The sequence below is a fragment of the Bos mutus genome, chromosome 10 (assembly GCF_027580195.1).
Source record: "Bos mutus isolate GX-2022 chromosome 10, NWIPB_WYAK_1.1, whole genome shotgun sequence".
Classification (NCBI taxonomy): Eukaryota; Metazoa; Chordata; class Mammalia; order Artiodactyla; family Bovidae; genus Bos; species Bos mutus.
The window spans coordinates 80,067,590-80,086,094 of record NC_091626.1 but is presented as its reverse complement, the minus strand read 5'-3'; the positions used below and the strand labels follow the sequence as shown (position 1 = coordinate 80,086,094).

At 37.9% G+C, this 18,505-nt stretch overlaps 1 protein-coding gene across 1 annotated transcript; it reads left to right on the top strand.

Moving 5' to 3' along the window:
• The first annotated feature begins 17,337 nt into the window (after positions 1-17,337).
• On the top strand, positions 17,338-18,267 carry LOC102286157 (olfactory receptor 4F3/4F16/4F29). Its single transcript, XM_014482565.2, has one exon. The coding sequence runs from the start codon at positions 17,338-17,340 to the stop codon at positions 18,265-18,267; it is 930 nt and encodes a 309-aa protein (XP_014338051.2).
• Positions 18,268-18,505: the final 238 nt, after the last annotated feature.

Sequence of the window (18,505 nt, the reverse complement as noted above, 5' to 3'; positions counted from 1 at the left end):
TTTGTAAGCTTTGTATAGAGTGAGATTTGTGCTGAGTTTTTGTTTGTCTCTGCTTTTTAATATGCTGTCTAAGTTGGTCATAGCTTTTCTTCCAAGGAGCAAGCGTCTTTTAATTTCATTGCCACAGTCACCATCTCCAGTGATTTGGGAGCCCAAGAAAATAAAATCTGTCACTATTTCCATGGTTTCCCCATCTATTTGCCAGGAAGTCATGGGACCAGATGCCACGATCTTCATTTTTTGAATGAGTTTCAAGCCAGCTTTTTCACTCTCCACTTCACTTTCATCAAGAGGCTCTTCAGTTCCTCTTTGCTTTCTGCCTTAAGGGTGGTGTCATCTGCATACGTGAGGTTATTGATATTTCTCTCAGCACACTTGATCCCAGCTTCTGCTTCATCCAGCCCAGCATTTCACATGATGTACTCTGCATATAAGTTAAATAAACAGGGTGACAATATACAGCCTTGACATATTCCTTTTCCAGTTTTAGAACCAGGCTGTTGTTCATGTCCACTTCTAACTGTTGCTTCTTGACCTGCATACAGATTTCTCAGGAGGCAGATAAGGTGGTCTGGTATTCCCACCTCTTTAAGAATTTTCCACAGTTTGTTGTGATCCACACAGTCAAAGGCTTTAGCATAATCAATGAAGCAGAAGTAGATGCTTTTCTGGAAATCTCTTGCTTTTTCTATGATCCATTAGATGTTGGCAATTTGATCCATTGACAACATATAAATGAATAAGCATTGCTGAGTTCTGATAAAATGTTATTTACAAAAGCAGAAGGCAGGCCAGTTTTGGGGTGCCCATCATATAGATTTGGCTATTCCCCCAACTATCAATCTTTATCTTAGAAGAAGAGTCTAAAATGAAAGACCATATAGTATCACACAAAATTTGGGGCTGGTGCAATGGGACGACCCAGAGGGATGGTATGGGGAGGGAGGAGGGAGGAGGGTTCAAGGATGGGGAACACAGGTATACCTGTGGTGGATTCCTTTCGATATTTGGCAAAACTAATACAATATTGTAAAGTTTAAAAATAAAATAAAATTTTAAAAAATTTGAAAGCCACCAGGGAAGCCCAATTAATATGTATATAAAATCTCAAAAAACTTTTTATATAAAAAAAATTCAGAGATTTTTGATCCCAGCAGCACCAACACATTTGCTGTATTATCATTCAAAGCCACTTAACCTCTTGAATTTTTTTCTTCAAAGACTACAATGGGATTCACATGTTTATGGCTATGACTAAGTGAGATGATATCTGAAAAGACTTTATCAATTTAAAAATTAACCTGAATTCATTTCTGGGATTATAAGTATTTGCTAGGAGTCTATCAGCTTAAAATTTACTTTATTTTGTAATGTACATTAAACTTACCTTCTACTTTGTATTTCCTTTTCTTTCTCTCTCTCTCACACACACACATCTTGTGATTATATCTCCATTATCTTGTCTTTTTATAGGACTGTGTTATATACTTCGTGACATTGTACTGGAGACAGGGATCAAGACGATCCCCAAGAAAAAGAAATGCAAAAAGCAAACTGGCTGTCTGAGGAGGACTTACAAATAACTGTGAAAAGAAGAGAAGTGAAAAGCAAAGGAAAAAAGGAAAGATATACGTATTTGAATGCAGAGTTCCAAAGAATAGCAAGAAGAGATAAGAAAGCCTTCCTCAGTGATAAATGCAGAGAAACAAAGGAAAACAATAGAATTGGAAAAACTAGAGATCTCTTCAAGAAAATTAGAGATACCAAGAGAACATTTCATGCAAAGATGAGCTCAATAAAGGACAAAAATTGTATGGACCTAACAGAAGCAGAATATATTAAGAAGAGGTGGCAAGAATACACAGAAGAACTGTACAAAAAAGATCTTCATGACCCAGATGATCACAATGGTGTGATCACTCACCTAGAGCCAGACATCCTGGAATGTGAAGTCAAGTGGGCCTTAGAAAACATCACTACGAACAAAGCTAGTGGAGGTGATGGAATTACAGTTGAGCTATTCCAAATCCTGAAAGATGATGCTGTGAAAGTGCTGCACTCAATATGCCAGCAAATTTGGAAAACTCAGCAGTGGCCACAAGACTGGAAAATGTCAGTTTTCATTCCAATCCCAAAGAAAGGCAATGCCAAAGAATGCTCAAACTACCACACAATTGCATTCATCTCACCCACTAGTAAAGCAATGCTCAAAATTTTTCAAGCCAGGCTTCAGCAATATATGAACCATGAACTTCCAGATGTTCAAGCTGGTTTTAGAAAAGGCAGAGGAACCAGAGATCAAATTGCCAACATCCACTGGATCATTGAAAAAGCAAGAGAGTTCCAGAAAAACATCCATTTCTGCTTTATTGACTATGCCAAAGCCTTTGACTGTGTGGATCACAATAGACTGTGGAAAATTCTGAAGAGATTGGAATACCAGACCACCTGATCTGCCTCTTGAGAAATCTGTATGCAGGTCAGGAAGCAACAGTTAGAACTGGACATGGAACAACAGATGGTTCCAAATAGGAAAAGGAGTACATCAAGGCTCTATATTGTCACCCTGCTTATTTAACTTATATGCAGAGTACATCATGAGAAACACTGGGCTGGATGAAGCACAGGCTGGAATCAATATTGCCAGGAGAAATATCAATAATCTCAGATATGCAGATGACACCACCCTTATGACAGAAAGTGAAGAGGAACTAAAAAGCCTCTTGATGAAAGAGGAGAGTGAAAAGGTTGGTTTAAAGCTCAACATTCAGAAAACTAAGATCATGGCATCCGGTCCCATCACTTCATGGGAAATAGATGGGGAAACAGTGGAAACAGTGGCTGACTTTATTTTGGGGGGCTCCAAAATCACTGCAGATGGTGACTGCAGCCATGAAATTAGAAGACGCTTACTCCTTGGAAGAAAAGTTATGACCAACCTAGATAGCATATTTAAAAGCAGAGACATTACTTTGTCAACAAAGGTTCACCTAGTCAAGGCTCTGGTTTTTCCAGTGGTCATGTATGGATGTGAGAGTTGGACTGTAAAGAAAGCTGAGTGTCAAAGAATTGATGCTTTTGAACTGTGGTGTTGGAGAAGACTCTTGAGAGTCCCTTGGACTGCAAGGAGATCCAAGCAGTCCATCCTAAAGGAGATCAGTCCTGGGTGTTCATTGGAAGGACTGATGTTGAAGCTGAAACTCAAATACTTTGGCCACCTGATGCAAAGAGCTGACTCGTTTGAAAAGACCCTGATGCTGGGAAAGATTGAGGGCAGGGGGAGAAGGGGATGACAGAGGATGAAATGGTTGGATGACATCACCAACTCAATGAACATGAATTTGGGTAAACTCTGGGAGTTGGTAATGGACAGGGAGGCCTGGAGTGCTGCAATTCATGGGTCGTTCATGAGTGAGTGACTGAACTGAACTGTTATACTTAACATTCCTTTTTGTCCCCTGCAAAATTAAATATTTAATACTTCACTTTATTTTTCAGTTTATTGGAAAAATAATATTGGGAAATATTTACAGAGCACATACTATGTGTCAGGCACTGCTCTTAGCTTTAACTATATTGACTTATTTAATCCTCATGGTAATCCTTGAGGTAGATACTTTTAATATCCCCATTTTATGGATTAGGACAAGAAGGCACAGAGAGGTTAAATAACATCTAATGTTGATAAATAGTAGATGTGAGTTTAAAGGCAGGCAGTGTACTTCCTGAGACTGGATTTTCTAATCATTATGATTTTTTTTATTATTTAATAGGTTTAATATTGATCTCTGAGAATCCTAGCTAACTTTTCTTCATTTAGGGCCAATTTGCCTACATTATTTTCCCCTATATTTATACCAGTTCCTTGTTGATGGTAAAACAACTCTAAATTAAATAAATTATAACAGTGGAATTCTGGTATATACAGATGCCGGGAGCCACCACGGGAGATCCCACCCATGACAAAGGTCATTTGGAAGAGATCTGATGAGCAAGGCGGATCAGAACTCAAGGGACCCCCTGAATCTGCTCGAGCATCTACCCCCAAACCAGAATCTGTCTTACTATTTTGTGCCTTTCACCAACTCTTCTGACATTAGCAGGGGGCTATCCCCAACCACCTTTCTCTGGAAAAAATCAACTTAGGGCTTTAGTTAATAAGTCTCCTGGTCATGAAAGGAATATTTCTATTTTAACCTCTCTGTTGGCATTCTAGCTTGCCTGACAGGTTTATCCATACTCTTGCAATTAACACACATGATTGTTCACAACTCCCCAACCTTGAAAGGCACGGGAAGCCAAAACATTCTAAAAGTCCTAATGAGCATAGAGTCCTTTAAGGGATGAAAAATTATTAGAATAGATAGTACTGGTAAAGGGCTTCATTATTGGGCCAATGCTTGCTGCCAAGTGCCCATATCCCTTATCCATTGTGCACCTGGGAGTGCATTAGTTAACATAGTTGGAATGTAAGAAAAACAAGCAGCAGCCTTGGAATTAACCACATCAGACCTTTGAGCTAATTGGTTCTTTCTTTGTTGTGACCCACTGCACCTTTGCTCTGTGAGAATGTAACTCTGTTTAGCACTTTCTGAGGCTGACATAGATTAGAAATATAAAGAAAAAACACTTCAAGGGAAAATAAGTTTTCTGGCTGATCAGCCTTTATCAAAAAATGGTCATAAAATGTCCACAGGCCTCCAAGGCCAGAAGATATTGTACACAACATTGTTTATGGGAAAGGTATGCAGAAAAAATCCTGGTTTTGATAAAGACAAAACAGATGTAATGTTTGGGCTGACTCTGTATGACTTTGCATCTTTCATTTCCTTCTATGTACAAGTCAAGGTATAAAAGTTCCTTTTGAAAATAAAGTTATGGGCCTTGCTCACCAAAGCTTGGTCTCCCCATGTCGTTCTTTTTTTTTTCCTTTTCTCTCCTTTTCTCTCTCTGTTCTTCTTTCAGGATGACTCTTGGAACACAGGAGCTTTATTGGCTTTCTGTGTGAAACCAAGGAAGATCAAGCCTCTTTCTCTTCCCTTTTTACTTTCCTTATTGCCTGTGCCATCAACCTGAGGGTACCCCTGGATCCTGCTGAGGCTGGACCCCAGCATATATACAGTTCAACTATCAAGTAATGAATATTTAATAACATGAAAAGTTGCTCAAGATATATTCAGGAGGGAAAAAGGCAATAACAAATGAAGATTTAAAGCTTGATCTATTTTCAAAATAGTGTGTGTATATAAGCTAACGTGTTAATAGTGATATAAGATATAATAGTGATATTAAGACATAGGTGGTCTTTATTATTTTTTTATAATTTTAATATTTTTATAACACATTATAATAATGAAATAAACTACTAAAATCATCAAATACAGAAATAGGCTTTTAAACTATGATCTTTTTCACAGATTTTTTATTTTGAACCTTGACAAAGACATTTTGCAAGCCTATGTAAATAATAATCACTGGTGTTTATTTATTTGCCCTTCAAAATTGCCCTCTAAAAGAATTCTAATAATCATAATTTTTGTCTTGAAAATTTCATTGCCTTTCTCCAAGTATGAGATTTTTCTTGTTTCTCAAGGTAAATTTATATTGCTATAAACTTCCCTCTTAGAATTGCTTTTGCTGTGTCCCATAGAGTTTGGAACATTGTGTTTTCTTTTGTGTCTCCAATATTTTAGGATATTTTTCTTTGATCTCTTCACTGTTCCATTGGTTGTTTGGTAGTATATTATATTGTCTCCACATGTTTGTGTTTTATGCACTTTTTTATTCTTTTTGTTAGTTTCTAGCCTCATAACGTTGTGGTCAGAAAAGATGCTTGATATGATTTCAGTTTTATTTAAATATATTGAGACTAGTTTTGTGGCCTAACATAATCTATTCTGGAGAATGTTCTGTGCACTTAAAAGGAATGTTTATTCTGCTGCTTTTCAATGAATGTTTTAGATAGAGAGCGAGACAGACAAACATATACATCCACTTGATATGATGTGTCATTTAAGGCCAGGGTTTCCTTATTGATTCTTTGTCTCTGTGATCTGTCCATATATATCATTAGATTTTAAAGTTCTCTATTATTATTTTGTTACTGTCAATTTCTTCCTTGATGTTTGTTAGTACTTGCTTTATATAATAAAGTGCTCCTATGTTGCGTGTCTACATATTTACCATCGTTATATGTTCTTGTTTGACTGATCCCTTGATTATCACATAATGTCCTTTCTTTGTCTTTCTTTTTACAATCTTTGTTTAATCTTTTTTTTTCTGATATAAATATTGTACCCAGCTTTCTTGTCATCTGTATTTGCATAAAATACCTTTTTCCATCATTTTACTTTCAGTCCGTGTATGTCTTTTTTTTTTTTTTCCTGTTCAACATCCTGGTTTCATTTTATTTGGATTTATACCTGAGTAGAACAGCTAGATCATATAGTAACTTTATTTATTTTTTTTTTTTTTTTACTTTACAATATTGTATTGGTTTTGCCATACATCAACATGCATCCGCGGCAGATGCATGTATGTCTTTTATCTGTAGTATGCCTCCTGTAGATAGGTTCTGTATTTTATCCATTCAGCTACTCTATGTCTTTTAATTGGAGCCTTTGGTCCATTTACATTTTCAAAACTTTTCATTAGAGGATAATTGCATTGCAATATTGTGCTGGTTTCTGCCATACATCAACATGAATCAGTCACAGGTATACTATGTCCCCTCCCTCTTGAACCTCCCTCCCATCTCCCACCCCATCCCGCCCCTCTACGTTGTCACAAAGCACTAGGTTGAGCTCTCTGTGTCGCATAGCAATTCCCGTTGGCTATCTGTTTTACATATGGTAACGTATATGTTTCCATGCTACTTTCTCAATTCTTTCCACCCTCTCCTTCCCACGCTGTGTCCACAAGTCTGTCTATGTCTCAATTGCTGTCCTGCAAATTGGTTCATCAGTACCATCTTTCTAGATTCCATACACATGTGTTAATATGCAATATTTGTCTTTCTCTTTCTGACCTACTTCACTCTGTACAATAAGCTCTAAGTTCATCCACCTCATTAGGACTAATTCAAATGTGTTCTTTTTTATGGCTGAGCAAGGTCAATTTACATTTAAAATAATTATTGCAAAACACTCTCGGACATACATCACAGCAGGATCCTCTATGACCCACCTCCCAGAATATTGGAAATAAAAGCAAAAATAAACAAATGGGATCTAATTAAAATTAAAAACTTCTGCACAACAAAAGAAACTGTAAGCAAGGTGAAAAGACAGCCTTCAGAATGGGAGAAAATAATAGCAAATTAAGCAACTGACAAACAACTAATCTCAAAAATATACAAGCAACTCCTGCAACTCAATTCCAGAAAAATAAACGACCCAATCAAAAACTGGGCCAAAGAACTAAACAGACATTTCTCCGAAGAAGACATACAGATGGCTAACAAACACATGAAAAGATGCTCAACATCACTCATTATCAGAGAAATGCAAATCAAAACCACTATGAGGTACCATTTCACGCCAGTCAGAATGGCTGCGATCCAAAAGTCTACAAGCAATAAATGCTGGAGAGGATGTGGAGAAAAGGGAACCCTCTTACACTGTTGGTGGGAATGCAAACTAGTACAGCCACAGTGGAGAACAGTGTGGAGATTCCTTAAAAAACTGGAAATAGAACTGCCATACGATCCAGCAATCCCACTGCTGGGCATACACACCGAGGAAACCAGAATGGAAAGAGACACGTGCACCCCACTGTTCATCACAGCACTGTTTATAATAGCCAGGACATGGAAGCAACCTAGATGTCCATCAGCAGATGAATGGATAAGAAAGCTGTGGTATATATACACAATGGAGTATTACTCAGCCATTAAAAAGAATACATTTGAATCAGTTCTAATGAGGTGGATGAAACTGGAACCTATTATACAGAGTGAAGTAAGCCAGAAAGAAAAACACCAATTTAGTATACTAACACATATATATGGAATTTAGAAAGATGGTAATGACAACCCTGTATGTGAGACAGCAAAAGAGACATGGATGTATAGAACAGTCTTTGGACTCTGTGGGAGAGGGAGGCGGAGGATGATTTGGGAGAATGGCATTAAAACATGTATAATATCATATAAGAAACGAATCGCCAGTCCAGGTTCAATGCAGGATACAGGAAGCTTGGGGCTGGTGCACTGGGATGACCCAGAGGGATAGTATGGGGGGTGGGGGGGGCGTTCAGGATGGGGAACACGTGTGCAGATGCATGTTGATGTATGGCAAAACCAATACAATATTGTAAAGTAAAAAAAAAAAATAATAAAATAATTTTAAAAAATAATAATTATTATTGCTAGATATATACTGTTGCCATTTTGTTGTTTTTAGGTTTTGTTTGCAGTTATTTTTTTTTTCCTTTCTTCTTCTTTTGCTTAGTTCATTTGTCATTTGATGACTGTTAATTTTTGAATATTTTTGGCTGTTAGGTCTTAGTTGTGGCAGGCAGGATCTTTTCCATTGAGATGTGTGGGTTAATTATTCTATATTTTTTAAATGCTGTTCCTCAATTCTTTTGGTTGGTTTCTATTGTTTCTCCAAGAAATAAAGGGTATATGCACACATCTCTCCATCACCATCTCTGCTTCCACCTTGTCTCTTTTCTACTCTGTTTCTATTCCAGGCATTCTCATCCTTTTTCATTAGTCTTTAGTATTTACTCATGCTTGCTACTCCTAAGTATTGTTGGATCTTCAACACACAGAAAGATTTAGTTTACTAAATGTGTCAAGAGATCTAAGTTCTGTTTTTCAGGAAACTGTTGGACTTTTTTTCCATTTAAAAATTAGAAAATAACATATCCCTTTCATTAAGGATCCCTGAGTCATATAATAAAATGAAGATTAAAAATGTATAAAACCAAAATGATAAATATTCTCCATTTAAGAAAATTATGCACCCCATTACCCCTCCCTCACAATCCTATGGGACAATTCTTTTGGCTTGATGACCTCAGTCTGGGCATCCCAGAACTCTAATGCATCACTTGGTCACTACCTTCTCCTAAAGCTAATTAGTCACATCTCTTAAAATAGCGTCTCTTCTTATCCTGGGGTGGGTGGGTGGAAGGATGTGGGTAATGCTCATGCACAAGAGAAAATTTAGTCTGTGGAACTTCTCCAACTCCCTGACCATGATGCCATCTGAGAACTTTTGATAGACTAGGTAGGTGGGATAGAGGGGTTGGTGGACTGTAGTCCACCACAAGAAGAATCTCCTTCTCAGGTTCCCAGGTTTCCAGAGAGGAAGGCTGTAACAGAATGAGCAGGAGCAGAAATTGTACAGGAAGGAAGAGCCAGTGAAATTGTATAGAGAAAGACACAGGAATGAAAATGAGGTTGTTTTCTTTTTCTTAGTTTTATTGAGAAATAATTGACATATACCACTATAAAAGTTTAAGATGTGCAGCATGATGGTTTGATTTACATATATTGTGAAATGATTATCACAATAGGTTTTATTTAGCATCCATCATTTCATGTAGATACAATAAAAGGAAAAGAGAAAAAAATATATTTTTGATGAGAACTCTTAGAATCTATTCCCTTAACAGCTTTCCTAGATATCATGTAGAAATGTTAACTATAATCATCACATTGTAGTGTTGTTAATTTTTTTATTAGTTTATTTTTTAATTGAAGTATAGTTGATGTACAGTAATATTATATGTTACAGGTGTACAATAAAGTGATTCACAATTTTTAAAAGTTATACTCCAAATGGCTGCCCACACCAGTATTCTTGCCTGGAGAATTCCATGGACAGAGGAACCTGGCAGGCTACAGTCCATGGAATCGCAGAGTTAGACATGACTATAGTGTGGTTAATTTTTAATGAGAATTTAGACTTGAGAATCAAGATAGGAGAGAAAGAGAAGTTACCATAAGCTTACAATTGCTGCCCCTGCTTTTAAATTCTCTGATTCTGTTTTCTCCGTATATCGAGTCATCTTTGGCATCACTTGCTGTATTGTTCAGAATGTAATTTGGTCAGATAATTTCAACCTGACCTCTAGCTCCCAAAGATCTCTGTCTTTTTTGATACTCCATTCTGTGTATTGTGCTCAACAAATGTGCTACTCAAAAATGCTAAGTATTGAGTTCCTGAGTGTTTCTGAATGGTGTTACAAAAATATTTTTGTAATATTTTTTGTCCAAGTTCATGATTCCCATCTTCAACAAGATTGTCACAGCTGCTTGGAAATTTATTTATCTTTAACTGTTTATAGATTTCTGCCTTCTACAAATTTTGTGCACATAGCATATTGCCTGATTTTCCACATTTCCAAGAAAACCTTTTGTCCTATATTATCAAAACTATCCATCATTTTTGATTTTGCTTTCTCTACTTTGTCACCATTTGTTACCTCCCTACAATCTAAATTCTCTCTTTCCTGTTTGATTTCATCTGATCTCTTTTATGGCACCAAAGAAATCTCAGCCCTAAATCCATGCTTGCTTAGTCTTTTTGATCTCTTTGTAACATGGGAACATGACAACCATTACTTAGCTCTTTGACACTCCTTTCTCCCTTGATTTTTGTTGTTGGGCACAGAAACAGGGTTTTTTAAAGGCAGATACTGGGACTTCCCTGGTGGTCCTGTGGCTTAGATTCTTGATCCCTAGTTGAAGAACTAAGATCCTATATATGCCACACAGTACAAAAATAAAATAAATAATAAAGGCAGATACTATATAAAAATAGTGGTGATAGTATTATAATAAAGATCACGACAGATACAAAGTATATGTTCATTTGAGGCCATGTATATTTTTCCATCAATTTTCTTTTATCTCTTTATATGTTATCTTTCAAACAAATCCTTTTTCTCTTGATTTCATATTTTAGATAATTTCCACATTTTTGTCTCTAGCTGAGATCTTTCTGGCCTGTCAGTTATTATGGTTTTTTATTAATAGATTTCCCCCTGACTTTGATGAATCTTTTACTGGGACCAAAACCTTAGTGTAGTTTGCTATTTTCCCAGTCAAATCAGCAGCCACCTTTCTCCATTCCCCTTAAGTTATAGCAATAATGTGTGAATTTAACTCTCATTTCTGCCACTAGTAGTTGTGAAATCTTGGGAGTTAAGTATGTATGTGTTAAATGTTTACATATGTAGGATGGAATATTCTTCTGAGTTAAACTGAATTCTTCTTCTCCAGCTTAATGGAGATTTAATTGACATATAGCATTGTGTAAGTTTCAGGTATACATTTTTAATTCTTGTTTAAAATTCATAATAAAATAACTCTTTTAGATCCTGAACAGACATATTTGCATAATATACTCAAAGAGTAATGGACTTGAAATCAGATGACTTTATTTTTGGTTTTAAACTCAGTAAATCTATGTTTTGGGACAACTTCTAACTTCTCTGAACTTGAATTCCCTTGTCTACAAATGAAAATAATTCTATTATGGAAACAGCCACCCAAAAGGTAATCAAAAGCCTCAAATATGTGAAAATACTTAGTAAATATGTGCCACACAGATAATGTATGCTTTTCTAGCTCTAAAATTCCAGCATTAACTATTTCAGAAACTTTAAAATATGGATTTAATTTATCTCTATTTTATTCTATGACTTTAAGAATAGCATTGAGGATGACTACTAATTGTATCATAAAACCTAGATAGACACTGTATATGTTCCCTGCTGTACTGGCTGCTGTTAGAACTATTGCTTCTCTTTCAATCCCTCTCTTTCCCTCCATCTCCTGCCTCTCTCTTTTCTGTTTACTTGCTTCTTACTGATTTCTGAAACTTCAGAAGTTTAGCCATGAACCACTGTAAGCCTGAGATAAAGCTTCCCTACTAGACAGTTGGAAATTTTTAGCAAGAATATCAGGCATTCTCTTGGGAGTGGTTGGGAAATGTGTTAATTCTCAGTTTTAATTTTGGAAACTTCCTTTATACCTGCTGGAGTTAATGAGTAAAGATGTTGGACTAGGAAAATAGGAATATGGAACATTATAAACCTGAAAAAATGGCCTTACTTCAGAGAAGTGTTATTGACTAAATAATCAAATCAATATTTGCTACTTATTACATTTGTTATTTTAAAAAATAAAAGAGCCAGAAGAAATTATCTTTATCCTCCTCAAACTTACAATATATTTGGGGAGAGAGACTCTACAGATTAAAAATTAAAACCACTGAAAAACTAAGATAAATAGCCAAGGATTTGCTCTAAATAAGGAATGTTATTATCTTTTCTCAGAACACATTCCCCTCTCCTCCCAGCTTATTAAACTCCTACTGATTCTTTAAAACTCCCAAGTCCTTTCTCTTTTGTAAAGCTCTTTCTGAACTTTGCAATGGACTCTTCTGTGTCCTTCCAGGCTACCAACAAGCACCTAGAAGCTTCTACTATGATGCCATATACTGGTTTATTTTTTATGTAGGGAACTATTCAATTCAGTTCAGTTCAGTAGCTCAGTCGTGTCTGACTCTTTGGAACCCAAAGACTGCAGCACTCCAGGCCTCCCTGTCCTTCACTAACATCACTAACACCCAGAGCTTGCTCAAACCGATGTCCATCGAGTCGGTGATGCCATCCAACCATCTCACCTCTGTTGTCCCCTTCTCCTTCTGCTGTCAATCTTTCCCAGCATCAGGGTCGTTTCCAGTGTCAGTTCTTCACATCAGGTGGCCAAAGTATTGGAGCTTCAGCATCAGTCCTTCCAATGAATATTCAGGACTGATTTCCTTTATTTATTTTTTATTTATTTATTTATTTATTTATTTTGTCATATCCTAAGGTCACTTCTCGTTTCATGGTCTCTTGATACTTGTCTTTTTTTTTTTTTTTTTACTTTACAATATTGTGTTGGTTTTGCCATACATCAACATGCATCCACCATGGGTGTACACATGTTCCCCGTCCTGAACCCCCCTCCCACATCCCTCTCCATACCATCCCTCTGGATCATCCCAGTGCACCAGCCCCAAGCTTGGGGCTGATTTCCTTTAGAATTGACTGGTTGGATCTCCTTGCAGTCGAAGGGACTCCCAAGAGTTTTCTCCAACACCACAGTTCAAAAGCATCAATTCTTCAGTTCTCAGCTTTCTTTACGGTCCAACTCTCATGTCCATACATGACTAATGGAAAAACCAAGCTTCGACTAGGGTTTTGCCAGATCTTTGGATTTTCCAGACCTTTGTCAATAATGTCTCTGTTTTTTAATATGCTGTCTAGGTTGGTCGTACCTTTTCTTCCAAGGAGCAAGCTTCTTTTAATTTCATGGCTGCAGTCACCATCTCCAGTGATTTGGGGGCCCAAGAAAATAAAATCTGTCACTATTTCAATTGTTGCCCATCTATTTGCCAGGAAGTGATGGGACCAGATGCCATGATCTTCGTTTTTTCAATGCTGAGTTTTGAGACAGCTTTCTCACTCTCCTCTTTCACTTTCATCAAGAAGCTCTTTAGTTCCTCTTCACTTTCTGCCATAAGGGTGGTGTCATCTGCGTATCTGAGATTACTGATGTTTCTCCTGGAACTCTTGATTCCAGCTTGTGCTTCTTCCAGCCCAGCATTTCTCATGATGTACTCTGCATATAAGTTAAATAAGCAGGGTGACAATATACAGCCTTGATGTACTCTTTTTCCAATTTGGAACCAGTCTGTTGTTCCATGTCTGGTTCTAACTGTTGCTTCTTGACCTGCATACAGGTTTCTCAGGAAGCAGGTAAGGTGGTCTGGTATTCCCATCTCCTTAAGAATTTTCCACAGTTTATTGTGATCCACACAGTCAAAGGCTTTGCCATAGTCAATGAAGCAGATGTTTTTCTGAAATTCTCTTGCTTTTTCTATGATCCAATGGATGTTGGCAATTTGATCTCTGGTTCCTCTGCCTTTTCTCAATACAGCTTGAACATCTGGAAGTTCACAGTTCATGTACTGTTGAACCTTAGTTGGAAAATTGTGAGCATTGCTTTCCTAGCATGTGGGATGAGTGCAATCAGGCAGTAGTTTGAACATTCTTTGGCATTACCTTTCTTTGGGATTGGAATGAAAATTGATCTTTTCCAGTCCTGTGGCCACTGATGAGTTTTCCAAATTTGCTGGCCTATTGAGTGCAGCACTTTCACAGCATCATCATTTGTTTGAAATACCTCAACTGGAATTCCGTCACCTCCGCTAGCTTTGGCTGTAGTGATGCTTCTTCCTAAGGCCCACTTGGCTTTGGACTCCAAGATGTCTGGCTCTAGGTGAGTGATCACACCCTCGTGGTTATCCAGGTCACTAAGATCTTTTTTTGTATAGTTCTTCTGTGCATTCTCGCCACCTCTTCTTAATCTTCTCTGCTTCTCTGAGGTCCAAACCATTTCTGTCCTTTATTGTGTCCATCTTTGCATGAAATATTCACTTGATATCTCTTATTTTCTTGAATGGATATCTGGGCTTTCCCATTCTGTTGTTTTCCTCTATATCTTTGCATTGTTCACTTAGGAAGGCGTTCTTGTCTTTCCTTGCTATTCCTTGAAACTCTGTATTCCTATGGATACCTCTTTCCTTTTCTCCTTTGCCTTTAGCTTCTCTTCTATTCTCAGCTATTTTTAAGGCCTCCTCAGACAACCATTTTGTCTTTTTACATTTCTTCTTCTTGGGGATGGCTTTGATCACCACCTCCTGCACAGTGTCATGAACCTCCGTCCATAGTTCTTCAGGCACTTTGTCTATCAGATCTAATCCCTTGAATCTACTTGCCACTTCCAATGTATAATCGTAAGGGATTTGACTTAGGTCATACCTGAATGGTTTAGTGGTTTTCCTTACTTTCTTAAACTTAAGTCTGAATTTTTCAATAAGGAGTTCATGATCTGAGCCACAGTCAGCTCCCAGTCTTGTTTTTGCTAACTGTATAGAACTTTTCCATCTTTGCCTACAAAGAATATACTCAGTTTGATTTCGATTTGACCATCTGGTGATGTCCACATGTAGAGTCATCTCTTGTGTTGTTGGAAAAGGGTGTTTGCTATGACCAGTACAATCTCTTGGCAAAACTCTGTTAGCCTTTGCCTTGCTTCGTTTTGTACTCCAAGGCCAAACTTGCCTGTTACTCCAAGTGTCTCTTTATTTCCTACTTCTGCATTCCAGTCACCTATGATGAAAAGGACATATTTTTTGGTTTTAGTTCTAGAAGATCTTGTGGGTCTTAATAGAACCATTCAACTTCAGCTTCTTCAGCATTACTGGTCGGCACATAGACTTGGATTACTGTGGTACTGAGTGATATTGTAAACGATTCAGTTCAGTTAAGTTCAGTTCAGTTGCTTAGTTGTATCCGACTCTTTGCAACCCCATGAATCGCATCATGCCAGGCCTCCCTGTCCATCACCAACTCCCGGAGTTCACCCAGACTCATGTGCATCAAGTCGATGATGCCATCCAGCCATCTCATCCTCTGTTGTCCCCTTCTCCTCCTGCCCCCAATCCCTCCCAGCATCAGGATCTTTTCCAATGAGTCAACTCTTTGCATGAGATGGCCAAAGTATTGGAGTCAGCTTCAGCATCAGTCCTTCCAATGAACACCCAGGACTGATCTCCTTTAGGATGGACTGGTTGGACCTCCTTGCAGTCCAAGGGACTCTCAAGAGTCTTCTCCAACACCAATACTTTGGGCTTAAAAAATCATTACTGATGCTTTGGGATAATAGTTTTATGACCAGTTTCACTAATTATGAATACTGAGGTGTGTGTATATATAAATGCGCACATTAAAAGCAAAACATTGAGATCCATTTTTTATATTGTTGGATTTCCATTGCCCCTTCCGTTCCAGGTCTGAGACTTTTTGTGTATTCATGCACCTTTATTTTATAAGTCTTTTACAATTTATGCTCCTGTCTCCCCTCTTTTCCACTTACTCCAGATTTTAGCTGCATGTGTACATATTATGGGAACAGGAGGGCTTGACACAGAGATGCACAGTCAAGAAGAATATGTGTTCCATGTGGTAACAGTGTATTCCCTGCAAAAATGGTTAAGACCTGGAGAGGTTATGTGCTGTGCTTAGTTGCTCACTCTGACTCTTTGCCACTCCAGGGACTGTAGTCCACCAGGCTCCTCTATCCATAGGGATTCTCAGGCAAGAATACCAGAGTGGGTTGCTATATCCTTCTCCAGGGGATCTTCCCAACCCAGGGGTTGAACCCAGGTCTCCCGCATTGCAGGCAGATTCTTTACTGTCTGAGCCACCAGGAAAGCCAGACAATACTACATAACCCCATATTATTGTCAGGAAAGAGTTGGCCATAGCACCAGATCACAGACATAGGAGGTTTGAAGCAAAGAGATAAGAACTATAAAAGGGGCTACGGGAGAGGGAGGGACAGGAGAGGGTTAGTTATTCTAGGACAACTATGCCATGAGTGTGCATTCTTCATCCCCAGCAAATTCTAAAAGTAGGATTCCAATAGCTATAACCAAGCTATATCATGAGCCTCAGAAATTGAGAACAGTCTGGAGCAGTAAATCAAATTGACTTCCTTAAGTTCCTTGACTTCCCTTATCAAAACCTGCCCCCCACACCAATCCCACCTTGCACATCTTGGCCATGTTCTGGCTGCTAACCACACTACTTTGTATTTCACCTATTTTTCTAAGTGCCCATGCGGATACCCTGTGCTGTTACCCATTCTACCCTTTCCTTGGATCTATCATACTCTAGAGTCAGCCCTATGCCCCATGCCTGGTTCTCTCATGCTCATGTCCACTCCATGGGCTTTGTGTGAATTGCACATATGATTGTAGATAGTAATATAAAATGATTCAGGACACATACTATGTGCCTAAGATGAAGTGAGGTCAAGAAATGACACAACTTGAAAGGCTGAAGAATTGTTTTATGAACAATAAAAATAGAACCAGTGTGTTCTGGCAAATCCATCTCCCCCTCCTTTCTTTTTCTCTTTGTTGCACACTATACCACCTTCCCTTTCCCTCTCAATCTTTGCCATGTACATCTACTATGTTACCATGTTTGTTTCATTCTCTTATTTGTAGGTGAGTAGTCCTGGGGGCTGTGGTAAAAGGGATATTGCATGTGGAAGTGACTCAACTGCTTTAGGTGGCCACAGGTAAAATACTTATTTAATGATAATATGGCCCTGAGAGGAAAATGAGAAGATCTAAAGTCTTAACAGTTTGACTATCCTTCAATAATTAATCATTATAATATGGAGAATTATTAATATTCTTATGTTAGTTTCCTTTTGCTTTATCCGGAAACATTACAGCTGGTAAATCAACTGACAGAATGAATCACTCTGTGGTGTCAAAGTTTGTGTTCCTGGGACTCACCAACTCCTGGGAGATCCAACTTCTCCTCTTTGTGTTCTCTTCTGTTTTTTATATGGCAAGTATGTTGGGAAACTCCCTCATTTTGCTCACTGTTACAATGAACCCTCATTTACACTCCCCTATGTACTTTCTATTGGCCAACCTCTCCTTCATTGACCTGGGAGTTTCTTCTGTCATCTCTCCGAAGATGATTTATGACCTTTTCAGAAAACATAAAGTCATCTCCTTTGGAGGCTGCATCACTCAAATCTTCTTCATCCATATCATTGGTGGTGTGGAGATGGTGCTGCTTATAGCCATGGCCTTTGACAGATATATTGCCATATGTAAGCCTCTCCACTATTTCACTATTATGAGTCGAAAAAAGTGTATTTTGCTCATGGTTGCTGTATGGATAATTGGCTTGATTCACTCTATTGTTCAACTGGTTTTTGTTGCAAAATTGCCGTTCTGTGGTCCTAATATAATAGACAGCTTTTACTGTGATTTTCCTCGATTTATCAAACTTGCCTGCACAGATACCTACAGGCTGGAGTTCATGGTCACAGCCAACAGTGGATTCATATCCCTGGGATCATTCTTCATATTGATTGTCTCCTACATTTTTATCGTCATCACTGTTTGGAAACACTCTTCAGGTAGCTCATCTAAGGCCCTCTCCACTTTGTCAACTCATGTCATGGTGGTGATTTTGTTCTTCGGTCCTTGCATCTTTGTTTACATCTGGCCTCACCCCACATCACACCTAGACAAATTCCTTGCTGTTTTTGATGCAGTTCTCACTCCTTTTTTCAATTCAATCATTTATACATTCAGAAACAAAGAAATGAAAATGGCAATGAGGAAACTATGCAGTCACTTTATTATTTATAGAAGAATTTCTTAAATGCCAAAAGTATTATGAAGTATCTTTACTGACTTGAAGTAAAATTTAATTTCTATCATTTTAATATCAGATGTTTCCAAGTTTTTTATTTACATTTAAGTGTCTCAGATTAAAATGGCATTATTCTTTTAAAAATGTTAACTGAGAAATTGTGTTGCTGCCTCTGGTTGGAGGAAGCATGTGGTATGGTAGTGTCTCCTGGAGAAGGCCAAATGCTTGTCTCTGAGGAGACATTACC